The 15,305-nt window shown below is 64.0% G+C and overlaps 1 protein-coding gene across 1 annotated transcript in view; it reads left to right on the top strand.

Annotated features, from left to right (window-relative positions):
* ADGRB1 (adhesion G protein-coupled receptor B1) overlaps positions 1–15,305 on the top strand; it is a 69,299-nt gene that overhangs the window by 13,503 nt on the left and 40,491 nt on the right. The window contains exons 6-16 of the mRNA XM_027078008.1: positions 126–301; positions 610–774; positions 988–1,089; positions 2,676–2,782; positions 2,994–3,188; positions 3,355–3,423; positions 4,133–4,241; positions 7,481–7,624; positions 8,082–8,157; positions 8,262–8,364; positions 9,252–9,295. Of these exons, the coding sequence (XP_026933809.1) occupies positions 126–301; positions 610–774; positions 988–1,089; positions 2,676–2,782; positions 2,994–3,188; positions 3,355–3,423; positions 4,133–4,241; positions 7,481–7,624; positions 8,082–8,157; positions 8,262–8,364; positions 9,252–9,295 (1,290 nt within the window). The remainder of the gene's footprint in view (positions 1–125; positions 302–609; positions 775–987; positions 1,090–2,675; positions 2,783–2,993; positions 3,189–3,354; positions 3,424–4,132; positions 4,242–7,480; positions 7,625–8,081; positions 8,158–8,261; positions 8,365–9,251; positions 9,296–15,305) is intronic.

Genomic DNA, 15,305 nt, shown 5'->3' on the forward strand with positions numbered 1-15,305 from the left:
TGGGTGTCACACCCATGCCTCAGACTTCGTGGGGGGGGGCACACCTGTGGGGTGTTCACACCTGTGCCCCAGGCTGGGTGTGGGCCCTGGGTGTTCACGCTGCCTTCCTGTCCCCTTCCTCCCCTGGGCCGGGCAGTGGATGGAAACTGGAATGAGTGGTCAAGCTGGAGCTCGTGCTCCGCCAGCTGCTCTCAGGGCCGGCAGCAGCGCACGCGCGAGTGCAACGGGCCTTCGTACGGGGGCGCCGAGTGCCAGGGCCACTGGGTGGAAACGCGAGACTGCTTCCTGCAGCAGTGTCCAGGTCAGGGCTTTGCTCCAGGGCCTGCGGGTGGGGGGATCTGGTGGGCGTGAGCCACTCGGGAGGGGTGAGACCTCGGGGGGCTCCTGGTGGGCCCTTGTACACGGCCCTGGGGGTGTGGGGGGCGGGGGGGTGACCGTGAGGGACCAGTGCACAGGAGGCATTTGTCTGATCCTGTATCAGTCTGGGCTCTGGCTTCCCCGCCCTGGGTCTCGACTTCTTTCTCCTCGCGGCTTCCTGCCCCTGCGTCCCTGTGTCCGTACCCTCCTCACCCCCATCCTCGTGGCTCTGTGCATGGCCGTGTCCCACAGTGGACGGGAAGTGGCAGGCCTGGACGCCGTGGGGTGGCTGCAGCGTCACGTGTGGAGGTGGCACGCAGCGGCGGGAGCGCGCCTGCTTGGGGCCCTTCTTCGGGGGAGCAGCCTGCCGGGGCCCACAAGATGAATACCGGCAGTGCAGTGCCCAGCGGTGTCCCGGTGAGCGTCCCGCACTCCCACCCCACCGCTGGACTCTGGGGAGGGGCCTCCTGAGTGGCGGGGGAGGGAGCTTGGAGCTTAGTTCTGCTGGGGAAGGACTCCCCCTCGTGAGGGTAGATGTCTCGCAAGGGCCTTGGCCTTCCTGACCCTGTTGCCAGGTCTCGGCCCGCCCCCCGTGCCCCACCCCCACTCACGTGTCTAGCCCCTTGGCAGAGCCGCATGAGATCTGCGCTGAGGACAGCTTGGGCGCTGTGATCTGGAAGGAGACCCCGGCCGGAGAGGTGGCTGCAGTGCGGTGTCCTCGCAACGCCACAGGTGAGGGCCGGTGGGGCAGGTGTTGTGCGGGGCTCTTGTCCTCTCCTCACAGAGGTGCAGGGGAGGCACTGAGATGCCCCTTCAGGCCCGCCCACGGAGCTATCAGCTCAGGGCACGTGGCCCAGACCCTGCCCAGGCAGCCCTGTGCACACAGAGGCTGGCACAGTACAGGCGGGGGTCCGGGGCCGCCGCGTCCTGAGAGCTCACCAGGAGCCAGCGCCAGCATGAAGCCCTTTAGTGCGATGTCCCACAAAGTCACCCATTTACACGTGGGAAACTGAGGCACAGAGGAATTAACACACTTGCCCTGGGCTTGGGGGCCATTAAGTAGGAAATTGGCTTTGAACACGGTCATCTTAATCTCCGTGCAGCCCTGTGGAGTGATGGGAGGTGTGGAAGAAGCAGGGTGGGCTCCCAGAAGGGGCCGGACGCATCAAGCTTGGCTTGGTTTTCTTTGCCCCTCTTATCTGAGGAGTGCATGCAGTTTTGTACCCCTGTTTGCTGTGTGACATCCGGGAAGTGACTTAACCTCTCTGAACTTTGGTTTTCCTTCTGTAAAACAAGTGTGTTGTGAGTTCCCCACCACCCGACAGGGCTGGTCCACGTGGTAGAGACTGTGTATTTCCAGCTGTGGTTGTAGCCCCCCTACCCAGAATAATACATGTTCTGGGTAGCGTCTTACAAATACAGGGAAGCCAAATGAATAAATACACGTCACGGACTGGTGTGACTCCCCTGGCCTCTTGTCTGCATGTGCGACCTCTCGTCTGGACTCTGCGCCATGCTGTGCAGCAGGTGTGGTGTCCTGTCCTGCCCCGTGGCTCCTGTTGGGTGACAGGGTTGTGGCAGTTCCCTAAGGTCATCACCGCTGTGTGTGCACAGCTGTGCCTGGCTCCCTGGGAGTAAGTTCTGAGTCATAGGCTGTGCCTGTGTTCCAGGCCGTCGACACCTGATGCCAGTCAGCCCCGAGGCTGCCCAGTGTCCGCAGCACACCCGGGCCATCGGGGGCCCCCTGATCCCAGGGGTGGAGCTAGGCAGGGGCCGGGCCGTTGGGTTCTCCCTGGGGCTCTGGATAGGAAGGGGCCCGAGGAGAGGCCCTGGGCTGGACACTGAAGCCCCTCACTCGGCCCGGGGCTCTGCCTCCACGCCGGTGGGATGCCTGCAGGTTTGGCTCCTGCCAGGTGCCAGTGCTTGGCCTGTGGCGTCTGCTCAGAAATGCTTCGAGTGAGGGAATTCCCTGGCGGTCCAGTGGTTAGGACTCCGAGCTCTCGTTGCTGAGAGCCGGGGTTCAATCCCTGGTTGGGAAGCTAAAATCCCACAAGCCACACGGCCAAACAAAACAAAACAAAGCAACAAACAAACAAACACTTAAAAAAAGAAATGTTTTGAGTGAAAGAAACTAAGGGATGCCCGGCCCCCACGCCAACTCTGCTCTTGGAATGAGGCCACAGGCGAGTGCCTGCCCCTAGGGCTGCAGGGTCTCATCCAGAGGGGCTTGTGCCTGGGAGCCGGGGGTGGGCCTCCCACCCGGGACACGGGCATCTACCAGAGAAGTGGGAGACGGAGCTGACCCACCGTCTCCGCAGGCCTCATCCTGCGACGCTGTGAGCTGGACGAGGTGGGCATCGCCTACTGGGAGCCCCCCACCTACATCCGCTGTGTCTCCATCGACTACCGGAACATCCAGATGATGGTGAGGCCGGCCCCGGGGTCTCCCGCCCCACCCGTCACTCCAGGGCTCGCCTCTGCCCTCCGTCCTCAGACATAGCCCTGTGTCCCCAGTGGCACACCCTGTGGACGTGAGTCAGCCACGGCCACTGGCTGCGGGCTGCAGAGGACCCTCTGGGCATGGGAGGTCCTTGGTACCTGCAGAATCATGGCACTCATACCCTCCACCTCCCCAGACCCGGGAGCACCTGGCAAAGGCTCAGCGCGGGCTGCCCGGAGAGGGGGTCTCCGAGGTCATCCAGACACTGGTAGAGATCTCCCAGGACGGGACCAGCTACAGCGGGGACCTGCTCTCCACCATCGATGTCCTGAGGAACATGACAGAGATCTTCCGGAGGGCGTACTACAGCCCCACCCCGGGGGATGTACAGGTGGGCGCCCAGGAGGGCGGTCCTCCCCCCCAGCGTTAGACCGAGCCCTGACCGCAGATGGAGCTCTGACCCTGGTCCCGCGCTGAGCCCTGACCCTGGGCACGTTCTGGGCCGTGATTCTGTGCCTCATCCTCTGCTCACTGGCCTTTCTCCCTCTTCCTTTCAGAACTTTGTCCAGATCATCAGCAACCTGCTGGCGGAGGAGAACCGGGACAAGTGGGAGGAGGCCCAGCTGGTAGGGATGCCAGTCCGGGACCCTTGCGGCCAGAGCAGCAGGATGGGCACGGGCCTCTCTGGTGGCTCCCTGAGCCCCAGGCCAGCTCAGGGTGGGGTCTTGGGTTCAAATCCCAGCACAGCCTCTGCCAGTCTCGTGACTTTGAGGACGTCACTTATCCTTCCGGGCCTCGGCTTCCCCGCCCGTCAGAGGACGCACCACGCGGGGCTTGGGGAGGGGCATGAGAAAACGTGTTGGCCGTGGGGTACACACCGGGACGTGGCGTTTTCTCATCTGGAGAAATTGGTCCGCCTCCCTTCCTCCCAGGCTGACCTGGAACCTGCCAATACTCCTGTGCCCAGGGCAGCACCCGGAGTGGGGACCGCAGTGGCCGGAGACCCTCCGCTCTCCTCCCAGCTGGACCCCTGGCCACCGGGCTGGAGCGCAGCGGCCCCTCTGGGCTCAGGGTTCCCGTGCACACAGTGGCGATGGAGACTCAGGTCCCCGTCTGCTTCCCAAGTCAGGTCCAGAGCCCTGCGGGGCTAGGGAGTGACCGACAGGACCCTGATGAGGAGGGAACAGACGAGGGAAGGAGGCCGGCGGAGGCAGAGCAGTGAGAGGGCGTGTCCCTGCTGGGGCGCAGGGGTCTTTGGGGACCCTGAGCTCCGGTTGTCGGCGTTCTCGGCGCGGCTGCTCCCCGCTATGTCCCTGACCCCCGCCTCCCCTCCAGATGGGCCCCAACGCCAAGGAGCTGTTCCGGCTGGTGGAGGACTTCGTGGACGTCATCGGCTTCCGCATGAAGGACTTGCGGGACGCGTACCAGGTGACAGACAACCTGGGTAAGCCCAGCCCTCGCTGCGCCGACCTCCAGGCCCCTGCCCCGCAGTCATGGGCAGGGCGGTTCGGTCAGTCTCCTTGTCTATAAACAAGCAGTGCCAGGTGCCTCCTGCAGGACCCCCGGGCCGGGTTCTAAGATGACCTCTGTATCCTCAGGTGCACAGACCCGAGTCTTCTGATGATGGTCTGATGTGACCCCGGGAGGGGGTCGGTGTAGGGGCTCTCAGACCCATACAAGGTCCTGGAGACCTCGAATCGTGGGACACACCAGGAAGTCCCAGCCACAGCCAGTCCCTTGCTTCCACCTCCCTGGGGCTGGGGGCCCACTTGTACTTGTCCCCACCCCGCCCCGGGGCCCCCAGTGCAGGGACCTTGAAGGCAGGACTCCGTGGTCCTCCGCTCCCAGAAGTGCCTCGTCACAGGGGCCTGGCTCCACCCAGCTCCGTGGCACTGAGCGACTCTCTCTGATGGGAAGGCAGGGGCGCTGGCCTTGTGGGTCCGAAGGAGCAGTAAGTGGGCCGGGACCTGAGAGCTCGGTGGCGACCGTCGGCACAAATACTAGAGCAGTTACATTTAACGATTGTCATCCGCGTCCTCTTAAATAGCTCTTTTGGGCCTCATTTGTCAAGTCCTCCCTGTTTTGGGGTGCCTCCCCCGACAGTCTCCATTGTCAGGGTTCCTCCTCACGGTGGGGAACCCAGGAGTGGGCGCTGGACCCGGCTGTGGTCCTGACAGCACCTAGGAGGGAGATTGTCACATCCCTTGCAGAGACACTCGGGCCTCTAGTGACATATCCTAGCTCAGCTGTGCTGCCTTAGCACACACCTGGGGACCTGCCTGGGCCGGGACAAACGTTTGCTAAACTGCAGGTTCCCAGAGTGCTGGCTGGCCCTGCCTTTCTGCCTTAGAGCTCAGGACCCCAGAGCTGGGGAGACCTCTGAGGCCAGGGGATCAGGGACAGCCGTCATCTCGCAGGTGGGGAGACTTGGGCCTGGGGGGTCAGGTGCTAATGGAGGTCACCTGGCAGGTGGGATCAGTGGTGGCACCAGGCCGGCTGGGACTTCCTTGCCTTCCTTCCCTTCCTCGCTGGGCTGACTGGGCCTTTCTTCACGGTGAGATTAGAGTGGCCCAGAGAGGGGAGGGCTTTCATGCAGCCTTGCGTGAGCGGGCATGGGACCGGGTGGCTACTGCAGCTCTCAGCCCCCCTGGCCCAGGACCTCACTGTGGAGTCTGGTTCCCCAGCCGCCCAGCCCCGCCCGTGGTCCCTGGAGGGGCGCTCAGGGCCCACCCTTTGTCACCAAAGGAGGCCCTGGAGTCCTTCCCATTAGTCCTCATTAGCCATCCCACCCCACGCACCCTCACACCCCCGATCACCCCCTAGCCCCCCCATATACTCACACACCCATGTACCCCACACGCCTACACACCCTACACATCGTGCACCCCATGCGCCCTGTGTACCCTACACCCCCAATTCATCCCCTACACCCCTTATATACTCACATACCCGTGTACCCTACACCCCGTGCGCCCCACGCCCCCCGCACACCGTGCACTCCATGCACCCCCATTCACCCCCTATACCCCACGCATATACTCACACACCCCACGCACCCTGCGCACCCATTCGCCCTGTACACCCCACGCACCCTACACATCATACGCTCCCTACGCCCTGCTGCTGGAACACTTGCCCCAGGAATCCAAGCAGCCTAACCTCCTCCAGGGGCCTCCGGAGGCCACCTCCTCAGGGAGGACTTCCTGACCACCTTGTTTGGAAGTGCCCCACCCAGGGGTCATCACTGCCCAACAGACCACAGTCCATCTATTTCTTCCCTACTTGGGTCACTGTCTGTTTCCTCCGCTCCCTGTCAGCTCTGGGAGAGGGTCTCGCTTTCCTCTGCATCCTCAGCGTTAGAACAGTCCCAGGCACATGACTGGGGTTCGGAAGCGTGTGGCGCGGATGAATTTGCTTATTCGTTCTGTCCTTGGTGAGGGCCTCAGCCACAGAGGGCCAGCCATGTGCTGGGCTGGGCGCCCAGAGAGGGCCGCCCGTCCCTCTTGCAGGGAAGGTGCCCTGGGCCCCAGAGCTGACCACACAGGTGCAGGCAGGGCACGGCCAGTGGGGGAGGGGGGCACGGCTGGGTAAGCCAGGCCTGGAGGGGTACAAGAGTGCGGGCAGGCGCTGCACAAGCAAAGGTATGGAGGTGGGCATCAGCTGGTCAGTGGGGTTTTGCTGGGGAAGAGGCCCCAGGGTTGGGGGAAGGCCAGGTGACAGCCGGGCAGGTGAGGCTGTTGGTTCCTAAGCCCCTACCCCTTCCCCCTACACCTAAGGCCGCCCCAGTGCAGACCCCGACCCAGGCCGTGAGTGCTGGGTGAGGGGAGCAGTGTCTGCCTGGAGTGAGTGGGCCTGGAATGAAGGGGCTCGGAGACGATGGGACCCCACCCCACCCCCTCCTGTCCTCCCAGGCCCGTCTGCCGCTTCACCTCTGGGAAGCCTGGGGCGGGGCTGGACAGAGCCCACTGGGGCTGGTGTCTTCAGGAGGCCTGCCAGGCACCCACAGGGAGAGCTCGGGAGAAACAGCTACACGCTGCCAGCTCTCCCTGCCCTGGCCTCTCCCCATACGTGCTGTGTCCCCGCAGCCCGTCCCCCTCCACCCTGCGTGGAGCCCTTCCCCACACCCAGCACCTTCCTTCCCGGGTCCCCACTCCACCTTGGTCCATCTGTTGGCCCCTTTACAGTCCCGGCCCTGTGAGGGGGGATCTGTCCCTGTCCCTGTTACAGAGCAGAGCCCAAAGGGGGAGGGCTGGGCTCCAGTGTCCCAGGGAGGGGCACCAAGGTGGACACCACGCCCTGTGGGTCCCTCTGTGGCCGCAGACCTGCCCGCAGAACCCGTCTCTGGCACCTCTGGGGCCACGGGGACTGGGTCCAGGCCTGGGTCCTCATAAGGGCCATAGGGCTCCTGCTGGGGTGGGAGTGTCATTTGAGGGCTTGGAAGGAACCAGGAAGCCGCCCGGGCCCTGGACCTCATGGGGAGGCTGGTGTCAGGCTCCCGCCTGGCTGGGTGGCCCCATGCGCGCTGCACCCACTCTGAGCCGGGAGCACCCCCATGTCATGGTCCTGGGCTCCGGGGCCCACTCCCCGTCCCAGGGCCGAGGCTCCTCTCGTGAACCGGCTTCGCGTCTCACTGTCTCTGTCTTCCTTCGTCTCTGTCGTCTCTCACTCCCTCCCGAACCCCAGTTCTCAGCATCCACAAGCTCCCGGCCAGCGGAGCCACGGACATCAGCTTCCCTATGAAGGGCTGGCGGGCCACAGGCGACTGGGCCAAGGTGCCAGAGGACAGGGTCACTGTGTCCAAGAGCGTCTTCTCCACGGGGCTGGCAGGTGAGGAGCCTCGGGGTGTGGGAGGGGCCCCCCAGAGTCCGAGGCTACCCCCCAGGAAGTTCCTTCTGGAGTCTGGCCTGCTGCTTCGAGAGCTAGGGTGGCGTCCGTTTCTTCTCAGTGTTCCCCAGGTTGCCCCCTCCTCCAGGAAGCCCTCCCTGCCCTCCCTGTGTTGGGAGACTCCCAGGCAATCTTGGCTGAATGGACCGATGGACGCCCTCACCACAGGGAGGGAGGTCTTGCCTGGGTCACACAGAAGGTGACTCTGGTTCCCAGGAAGATGAACTGTGCCCTGCCAGCCCCTGGGTCTCAGGAGTCACTCAGGGGGACCCAGGCAGTCCCCCCAGCTCCAGGCAGTGCTGCGTCCGCAGTCGGTGGGGGGAAACACACTCCCCTTGCCCAAGCAGGGTCCTGGTTTGTGGGTGGCCGGGAGGAGGGTGACCGCGGTGCTCTCTTCCAGAGGCTGATGACTCGTCTGTGTTCGTGGTGGGCACCGTGCTCTACAGAAACCTGGGCAGCTTCCTGGCGCTGCAGAGGTGGGCACCGCGGGCACGCGGGGTGGGGGTCAGGGAGGCCAGGCCTGGGGGAGGTGAGGGCGCAGGGCTCCTGACCCCGACACGGCCCGCCGGCTCTCCCCCAGGAACACGACCGTCCTGAACTCCAAGGTCATCTCGGTGACCGTGAAGCCCCCTCCCCGCTCCCTGCTCACACCCCTGGAGATCGAGTTCGCCCACATGTACAACGTGAGTGCCCTCCGTGTGCACGTCTGCGTGCGCGTGCCCCTCTGCCTGATCCCACGTGTGGTGCGTGCTCACACGTCCCCACCTCGCATCAGCCTTGAGGGAGAGCTCCTTTACGCCCGAGTGACAGGTGGGGATGCTGGCTGGCAGAGCTGCGGGGACTTGCCCAGGGTCACCCAGCAGGGCCGTGTGGGAGCTGAGGCTCAACCCAGCCCCGTCGGCCTGGCCATTCCCTCGGGGAAGAGAGAGTCGTCCTCTGCTGAGAAATGCACCTGCCCCGGCCTCACGGACCCTCTACACCCTGCTCCTCGGGGCTTTCCCTCGGGCCTCAGAGCAGCCGGCGCCACGAAGCCCTGGGACCAGCCGAGCGCCGGGAGCCGCCCCGGTTACCCAGCCAGGACAGGGCGGCGCCGGGCCAGGTTGTGAGAAGATCCGGGCCTGCCTTTCCCGCTGTGAGGCCTTGGGGCTTTGCTCAGCCTCTCCGTGCCTTGGCTTCCCTCCCTTACAAGTGGGAACCCTGCTGTCACCGCACCGCAGCCCTCGGGACGGGGGTGTCTGCTGAGCCCCACCTGTGCCCCCAGCCCCAGGCTTTCTGCGTTAGCCCATTTTGCGTTCAGCTGGACTGGTCAGCGGGGCGTCTAGAGTTGGGCTTCGGCCGCTGCTGCCCAGCTCTGCTCAGAGAGGGGACAGAAGATACCCAAAGCCACACAGCAGGGCTAGGGGCTGAGCCAGTCCCTTCCCTGCTCTGGGCCTCAGTTCCTCCTCCTAAAACTCTGTCTCTGGGGAACAGCGGAGGGAGGGCGCCTGGCACGCCCACGGGTGGACCCCACAGTGACCCTTGGGTGCGGCTCATAGGGCGGCAGGTGGCCTGACCCCTCCCCTCTCTCCAGGGCACCACCAACCAGACCTGTATCCTGTGGGATGAGACGGATGTGTAAGTTCATCTGGGCTTTGTGGCCTCGGCCCGACTTGGTGGGCGGATGGGGGAGGAGGCTGACCCAGTAGGGGAGGGACATGGGCTTCGGGTTCAGGGCTTCCGACCGTCCCCCCGACCCCGTCAGTCAAGCACGGTCTCTCCCCGCCTAGTTCAGGCTCTGAGGCAGCAGGGGGCCCACCCAGCCGGCCTCACACTCCTCCCAGGGAAGTCCACGGTCAGGGGTCCCGAGGGGTGTGGAAGTCCCCCGGACCAGGAGCGCCGCCACTGACCGGGGCAGCTGGGTACACCCAGAGGGGTCAGAGAGGAAGCAGAGGCGGGGGCTTCTGGGGTCCCGGGCCCAGTTTCCTGTGCGGCACGTGGCGCAGGCCTGCGCGCAGTGCGGAGAGCACAGGTGGGCGCGGGGCATCGGTCTGGACTGGCCGGGCTGTGATTCGGGGTCACGGGGCCGTGTGGGCACCCAGAGCACGGTGTCCTCCCAGACACAAGGAGGCAAAGGGAAAGGTGGGTGGGGTCTCGTGTACTCACAGGGAAGAGTTTGCAAAGGCCCTAAAGTGGGGGCGGCCCTCAGAGGGGAGGAGGGTCAGAATCTGGGGAGACCGGGCAGGAGAGAGCTTAACGTCTGGCTCCTGATGGGCCAGGTGGGCCTGGGGAGGGCTGGGCCTTCCCCCCAAGGGGTAGTCAGAGAGCTGCGTGTCATTGTTACCACCCGCCTCCCTCAGCCCTGGCACCGCCAGTCCCCAGGCCAGCACCCGGGCCAGGGGGTACATGCGGCGAGTCCCTCGTACTATGGGCAGTGCAGTGACGGAGGTGCGTCCCGGGAGGTCAGGGGGGGCTCCCGGAGTGGCTGACACTCAAGGAGGACACCTTTTCCCTGAAGAGAACGTGAGGGAGGGGTCTCGGGCAGAAGCACAGTTTGAGCAGAAGTGTGGAGGTCGGAAGGTGCAGGGGGAACACGGGCCGTGGCCAGGAAGAACAGGCAGTTAGAGAGGTGCAGGGCTGCAGGGAGGCTGCAAGGGCCATGGGGCCAGTTTGTAGGGGCAGTGTGTCAGGAACTATGGGAACTGTTGGGGAGGGATGTGATCATCATGTATCCATCCATCCTCCACCCACCCATCCATCCACCCATCCCCCATTCATCTATCCATCCACCCACCCACCCTTCTATCCGTCTATCTACCCACTTACCTATCCTCCCACCCACCTATCTACCTATCCACTCACTCATCCACCCATCCACCCCCCATCCATCCACCCCCCCATCCATCCATCCATCCACCCATCCATCCACCCACCCACCCACCAATCTACCCATCTACCCACTCACCCACCCACCTATCCCCCAGTGATTACTGACCACTGAGAAGGCACTCCTCTACAAGGTCCTGGCCCTCAGCCTCCTCCTGTGCCTGATGAGTAGGAACAGGAAATTAGGAACGTATAGATCCCTGTGAAACTGTCAGGGCGTGCCACGTGCCAAGAAGTGGAGGCAGTGGATCTAGTGGCAGGTGGGGCGAGGTGCCTTTCGGAGCAGGTTCACAGAAACCTCTCTAGGGTGGTGTTTGAGCAGAGGCCTGACACAGCACTGTACACATGGGTGTCTGGGGACAAGCATTTTGGCAGAAGGAACAGGCAGTGCAAAGGCCCTGTGTGTGCAGGGAGTGTGCAGGGCCATAGGGCAGACTGCACTGCCATTTCCCACTCTGGCTCTGAGGGTGTGAGGACAGGGTCTGGGGCCGGGAGCTGGGCTGGGGGAGAGCTGGGGCGGGCCCTGGAACCCTGGGAAACTGGCCCTCTGGCTTTGGTTGTCGTCGACTGTTTTTCTCTGGATTTCGCAAGCGGCATAAACTCTTTGTACAAAATGGGGTATCAGAACAGAAAAGGGTGAAAAACAAGAAAGAGGGCCCACGTTCTCACAGTACCCAGGCTGGACCCCCTGGCCGTCGTGGGAGGTTGTGCAGCGGCTGCAGTCCATCCCTGATGTCAGCACAAGCCCCTCCCCACAGCCCAGAAACCCTCCCAACAGGCTGTTCAAAGGCTGCCCGCAGCTCCCCGGCGGTGCCCGGTTCACCCAGCGGCCCGGCATCCTCGCTGGGACAGCGCCGCTCACATTTCTGTTTGTGTCCTTGGCTTTGAGTCCCCCAGACCATTTCAAGGTCTTGGTAGTAAGTTGCTTTCCAGAGAGGTGGACCCGTCCCCTTTGCTCTCCCAGGGCAGCAGGTCGTGAGAGGTCTGGCCAGCCCAGTGTCAAGTTCACTGTCCTTTGGGGCTGCATAGTCTGGGGCAGATTCCACCCTCCAGAAGCCTCAGCCTTCCATCCCCGTGGCGGAGTCTGCCTGCTTGCGTGTGAGAGCAGAGTGGGGGAAAGGACAGCGGCCAGGTCCGTGGGGTGCTCACCCCTGGCCGTGGCCTCCACTTGCCCTTCCTCTCTCAGGTGTGGGGAGCCCACCCACTGCCCCAGGCCTGCTTTGCCCACCGCTGGTCACCTCTGGATAGATGGGATTGTTAAGCTCTCTGCACCTCGCTCCAGGGCCCCGAGCACAGTGGGAAGGTGACAACAGCTGTGCTGTGTTTGAAGCCCCCTGAAGTGCATTTTGCCCACAAGCTCCCTGTTCAGTTCTGGGTGCAGCCCTGGGAGCCCTGCTGACTGTTCGTGTTACCGCTGGGGAATCTGAGGCTCCAGAAGGACTGTGGTCCAGCTCAGAGTGGGGACGAGGCATCTGATGCACAGCTGGGCAGCCTGGGACCCAGAGGCTGGCAGTGGGGGAGGGGGGCCACGGGAGAGGGGGGCTGGCTCTGTCCCCTCCCCCGCCCTCCCCCCTGCTCTGTGCGGGACAGCACCTCCTTCCACCGCAGGGCGGGGCCTCTTCTCACATAAATGGGCTCAAAGGAGCCAAGGGTTTCCCAGGTGACCTGAAATGGGGACCAGGGACAGGGCCCCAGGTCTGTTTCCACCAGTGTGCCCAGGGATCAGGTCTGTGCTGGTGTGGGCTTGTGTTTGTGTGTGTTTGGATGAGAAAGGGTCTCACGTGTCTGCAGAATTCTGTGTGGGGGGGGCGTGCCAGTGGGGGGTGAGAGCCGTCAGTGACCATCAGCTGAGAAGTAGTGATCTCTGACCCATGACTGGGCCCCGGTCACTGAAGGAGCCTAGTTTCCCAATCCCAGGCTGAGCCCTTGTCCTGGTCCCACGCTGAGCCCTGAGCCTGGTCACCTGCTGAACCCTGATCCTGGTCACACTCTGAGCCCTGACCCTGGTCACACGCTGAGCCCCGACCCTGGTCACACGCTGAGCCCCGACCCTGGTCACACTCTGAGCCCCGACCCTGGTCACGCTCTGAGCCCTGACCCTGGTCACACTCAGAGCCCTGACCCTGGTCACACTCTGAGCCCTGGCCCTGGTCACACACTGAGCCCTGACCCTGGTCCCACGCTGAGCCCTGACCCTGGTCACACTCTGAGCCCTGACCCTGGTCCCACTCTGAGCCCTGGCCCTGGTCATACTCTGAGCCCTGACCCTGGTCACACTCTGAGCCCTGACCCTGGTCACACTCTGAGCCCTGGCCCTGGTCACACCCTGAGCCCTGGCCCTGGTCACACCCTGAGCCCTGGCCCTGGTCACACACTGAGCCCTGACCCTGGTCACACTCTGATCCCTGACCCTGGTCACACGCTGAGCCCTGACCCTGGTCACCTGCTGAACCCTGATCCTGGTCACACTCTGAGCCCTGACCCTGGTCCCACGCTGAGCCCTACCCTGTGTCTCATCTGGAGTCATCACGCATGTTCACGTGTAGTCGTTCACGTGTCATGTGCGTGGAGGGCTGCCTCCTCTTCCAGCCACACGTAACAGTCCAGCATGTGACACAGTCGTCTTGGAAAGTCTGAGTCAGAGGCTTCCACCCACAGGGCAGACCCCCTCCTACCTCGCCCCCAGCTGTACACACACACAGACTCAACATTTACAGCCGAGGCGACTGCTCACAGCGAGGCTCAAGGCCACCCCCCCCCACCCCCTCACCCCTACGCCAGCCTGACCAGTGGCAATGAGGGCCTTGGGAGCAGGGCTGTTAAGGAGGGAAAGGGGGACTTTGCAGAATTCTCCAATGTTTAGGGGGATGGAGGGGTGGATGGGGGGTGGAGGATGGGGGCGTCGGTAGGTGGATGGATGGATGGAGGGTGGATGGGTGGGTGGATGGAGGATGGGTGCAGGGAGGATGGGCTGGTGGTGACGGGGGTTGATGAAGGGCAGGAGCACATCCCTGGAGTTAAGTTCTGTGGTTCTGAAAGGACAGCTCCCTGGATCTCTCACTGGTAGAAGCTGCAAATGTTTTGCAGTTTCCTTTTTAAAAACAGACAAGAGTTACATAGAGCATAAAAGTCAGAGCTGGCAAGATCCTCGGGAATCACTTGCTCCGCCCTCACTTGGAAATGGTGTAGCTGAGGCCCGGTGTGGGGACGTCAGGCCAGGCCAGGCCAGGCCTGGGCCACACGCGCTCCACGGTGCTCGTCCTGCGGCGCCAGCGTTTCTTTCGGGAGGTGTTTTGCCCGATAACAGTCCCGCGTGGGCTCCAGGGAGGGCAGGGTCCTATGCCCACTGTGTCTTGTGCTCCTGGGCCCACACTCAAGTCAATGAAGGCTCTGAGAAGTCCTGCAACAGCCTCCTCTTCAGTCGGGTTGGGGCGCTTGGCACCCTTACTCTGTAACTTGAGCCGGCAGAGCAGATGCTGGGACAGGCTGGTGGAGGGCGTGATGTTCCCGCAGAGTCTGTGGGGTCCTTTCCCGAAACCTGAGCCCACTCCAGGCACCTTCAGAACCCTCTCGTTTACTCACACAAGCTTTCTGTCCGGCTGAGGACCGGGGCTCAGAGTGACAAGCCCAGGGTCGCCCTCTCCCCGCCCGTGCTGACCCCCAGCCCTGCTGGGTGCAGCTGTCCTGGGGGACGCTGAGGACCCAGGCCCAGCCCCCTCCCTGGGGTCCTTGCCCAAGTACGTGTCCTGGTCCCTTTAAGAGCCTTGCCCCTCCCCCATCCTTGGTTTCCTTGGAGAGGGCGGTGAGGGGCCAGGCCGAGGGGGGCAAGCGGAAGGGAGTCTTGGCAGGGTCCCCAGGTCGCTGTCAGCAGCCGGTTCCCAGCCCAATTTCTCCCACGCCGGCTGGTTCCTGATGGGGGCAGAGGAGGCCGGCAGAGGGGGACACGGAGGGGGATGGGGTAGGAGACGGCTCGACACAGAAGGCCTCCCTGGTGGCCTGGGTAGGGCCTCGGGATCCACGTCACCAGTGAGCACGGGAGGGAGGTGGGGAGACGTGCTCTGCTCCCCCCACCTGGATGGGGGCTGGGGCTGGGGGAGGGGTGCAGAGCTGCTCCCAGAGGCGAGACCACCCACCCGTCCTAGCCTCTGCTCTGGACTCAGCCCAGCCCCTTCCCCAGCGCCCGTCCCTTCTCTGAGCCGCCCCCTACTTCGTCCTTGGGGAGCAGGGGGGCTGGCAGAGGCCCACGGTGGGCCTGCCCTCTCTTCGAGGGGCGTCTGAGCCCCGGGCCTGCGTGTTCCCTGCCGGCTTTGGGAGCTGGAAGGGACAGACAGCCATGAGGTCACGGCCCAGGGACAGCAGCTGTGCTCTGAACCTGGGGCAGTGAGCGTCCCCACTGCCTTGCTGGCAGCCCAGCTCCGCAGCCACCGCCGGCCGCCCCATGGGCCCCTCGCCACTCCCCGCTTTGGTGCCGCTGGAACACTTGGCGCCTTTGTCCGTGGTCCCCGTGCGCTCTTCTCCAGCCTCAAAAGCCACCTGCTCCTGGAGGCCTTTCTGCCTGTTCTTCTGCATCCCCAGCCCTGTCCCCTTCCTCCCAGCTCTGACCCCCATTTGCAGCAACTCCGTGTATCCGCAGAGTGTGAGGCCCGCCGCGCAGGGCCTGGGTCTCCTCATGCAGCCGGCCACCTCCCCCGCCCAGCGGGCGCACAGGAAGCCCTCGGGAGGGCTCATTCTAACGGCCCCTGCCCTCGCCCTCTTCTTCTTC

This window comes from Aethalodelphis obliquidens, unplaced genomic scaffold (genome assembly GCF_003676395.1).
Source record: "Aethalodelphis obliquidens isolate GAN/ISIS:26980383/991018 unplaced genomic scaffold, ASM367639v1 scaffold41, whole genome shotgun sequence".
NCBI classification, from domain to species: domain Eukaryota; kingdom Metazoa; phylum Chordata; class Mammalia; order Artiodactyla; family Delphinidae; genus Aethalodelphis; species Aethalodelphis obliquidens.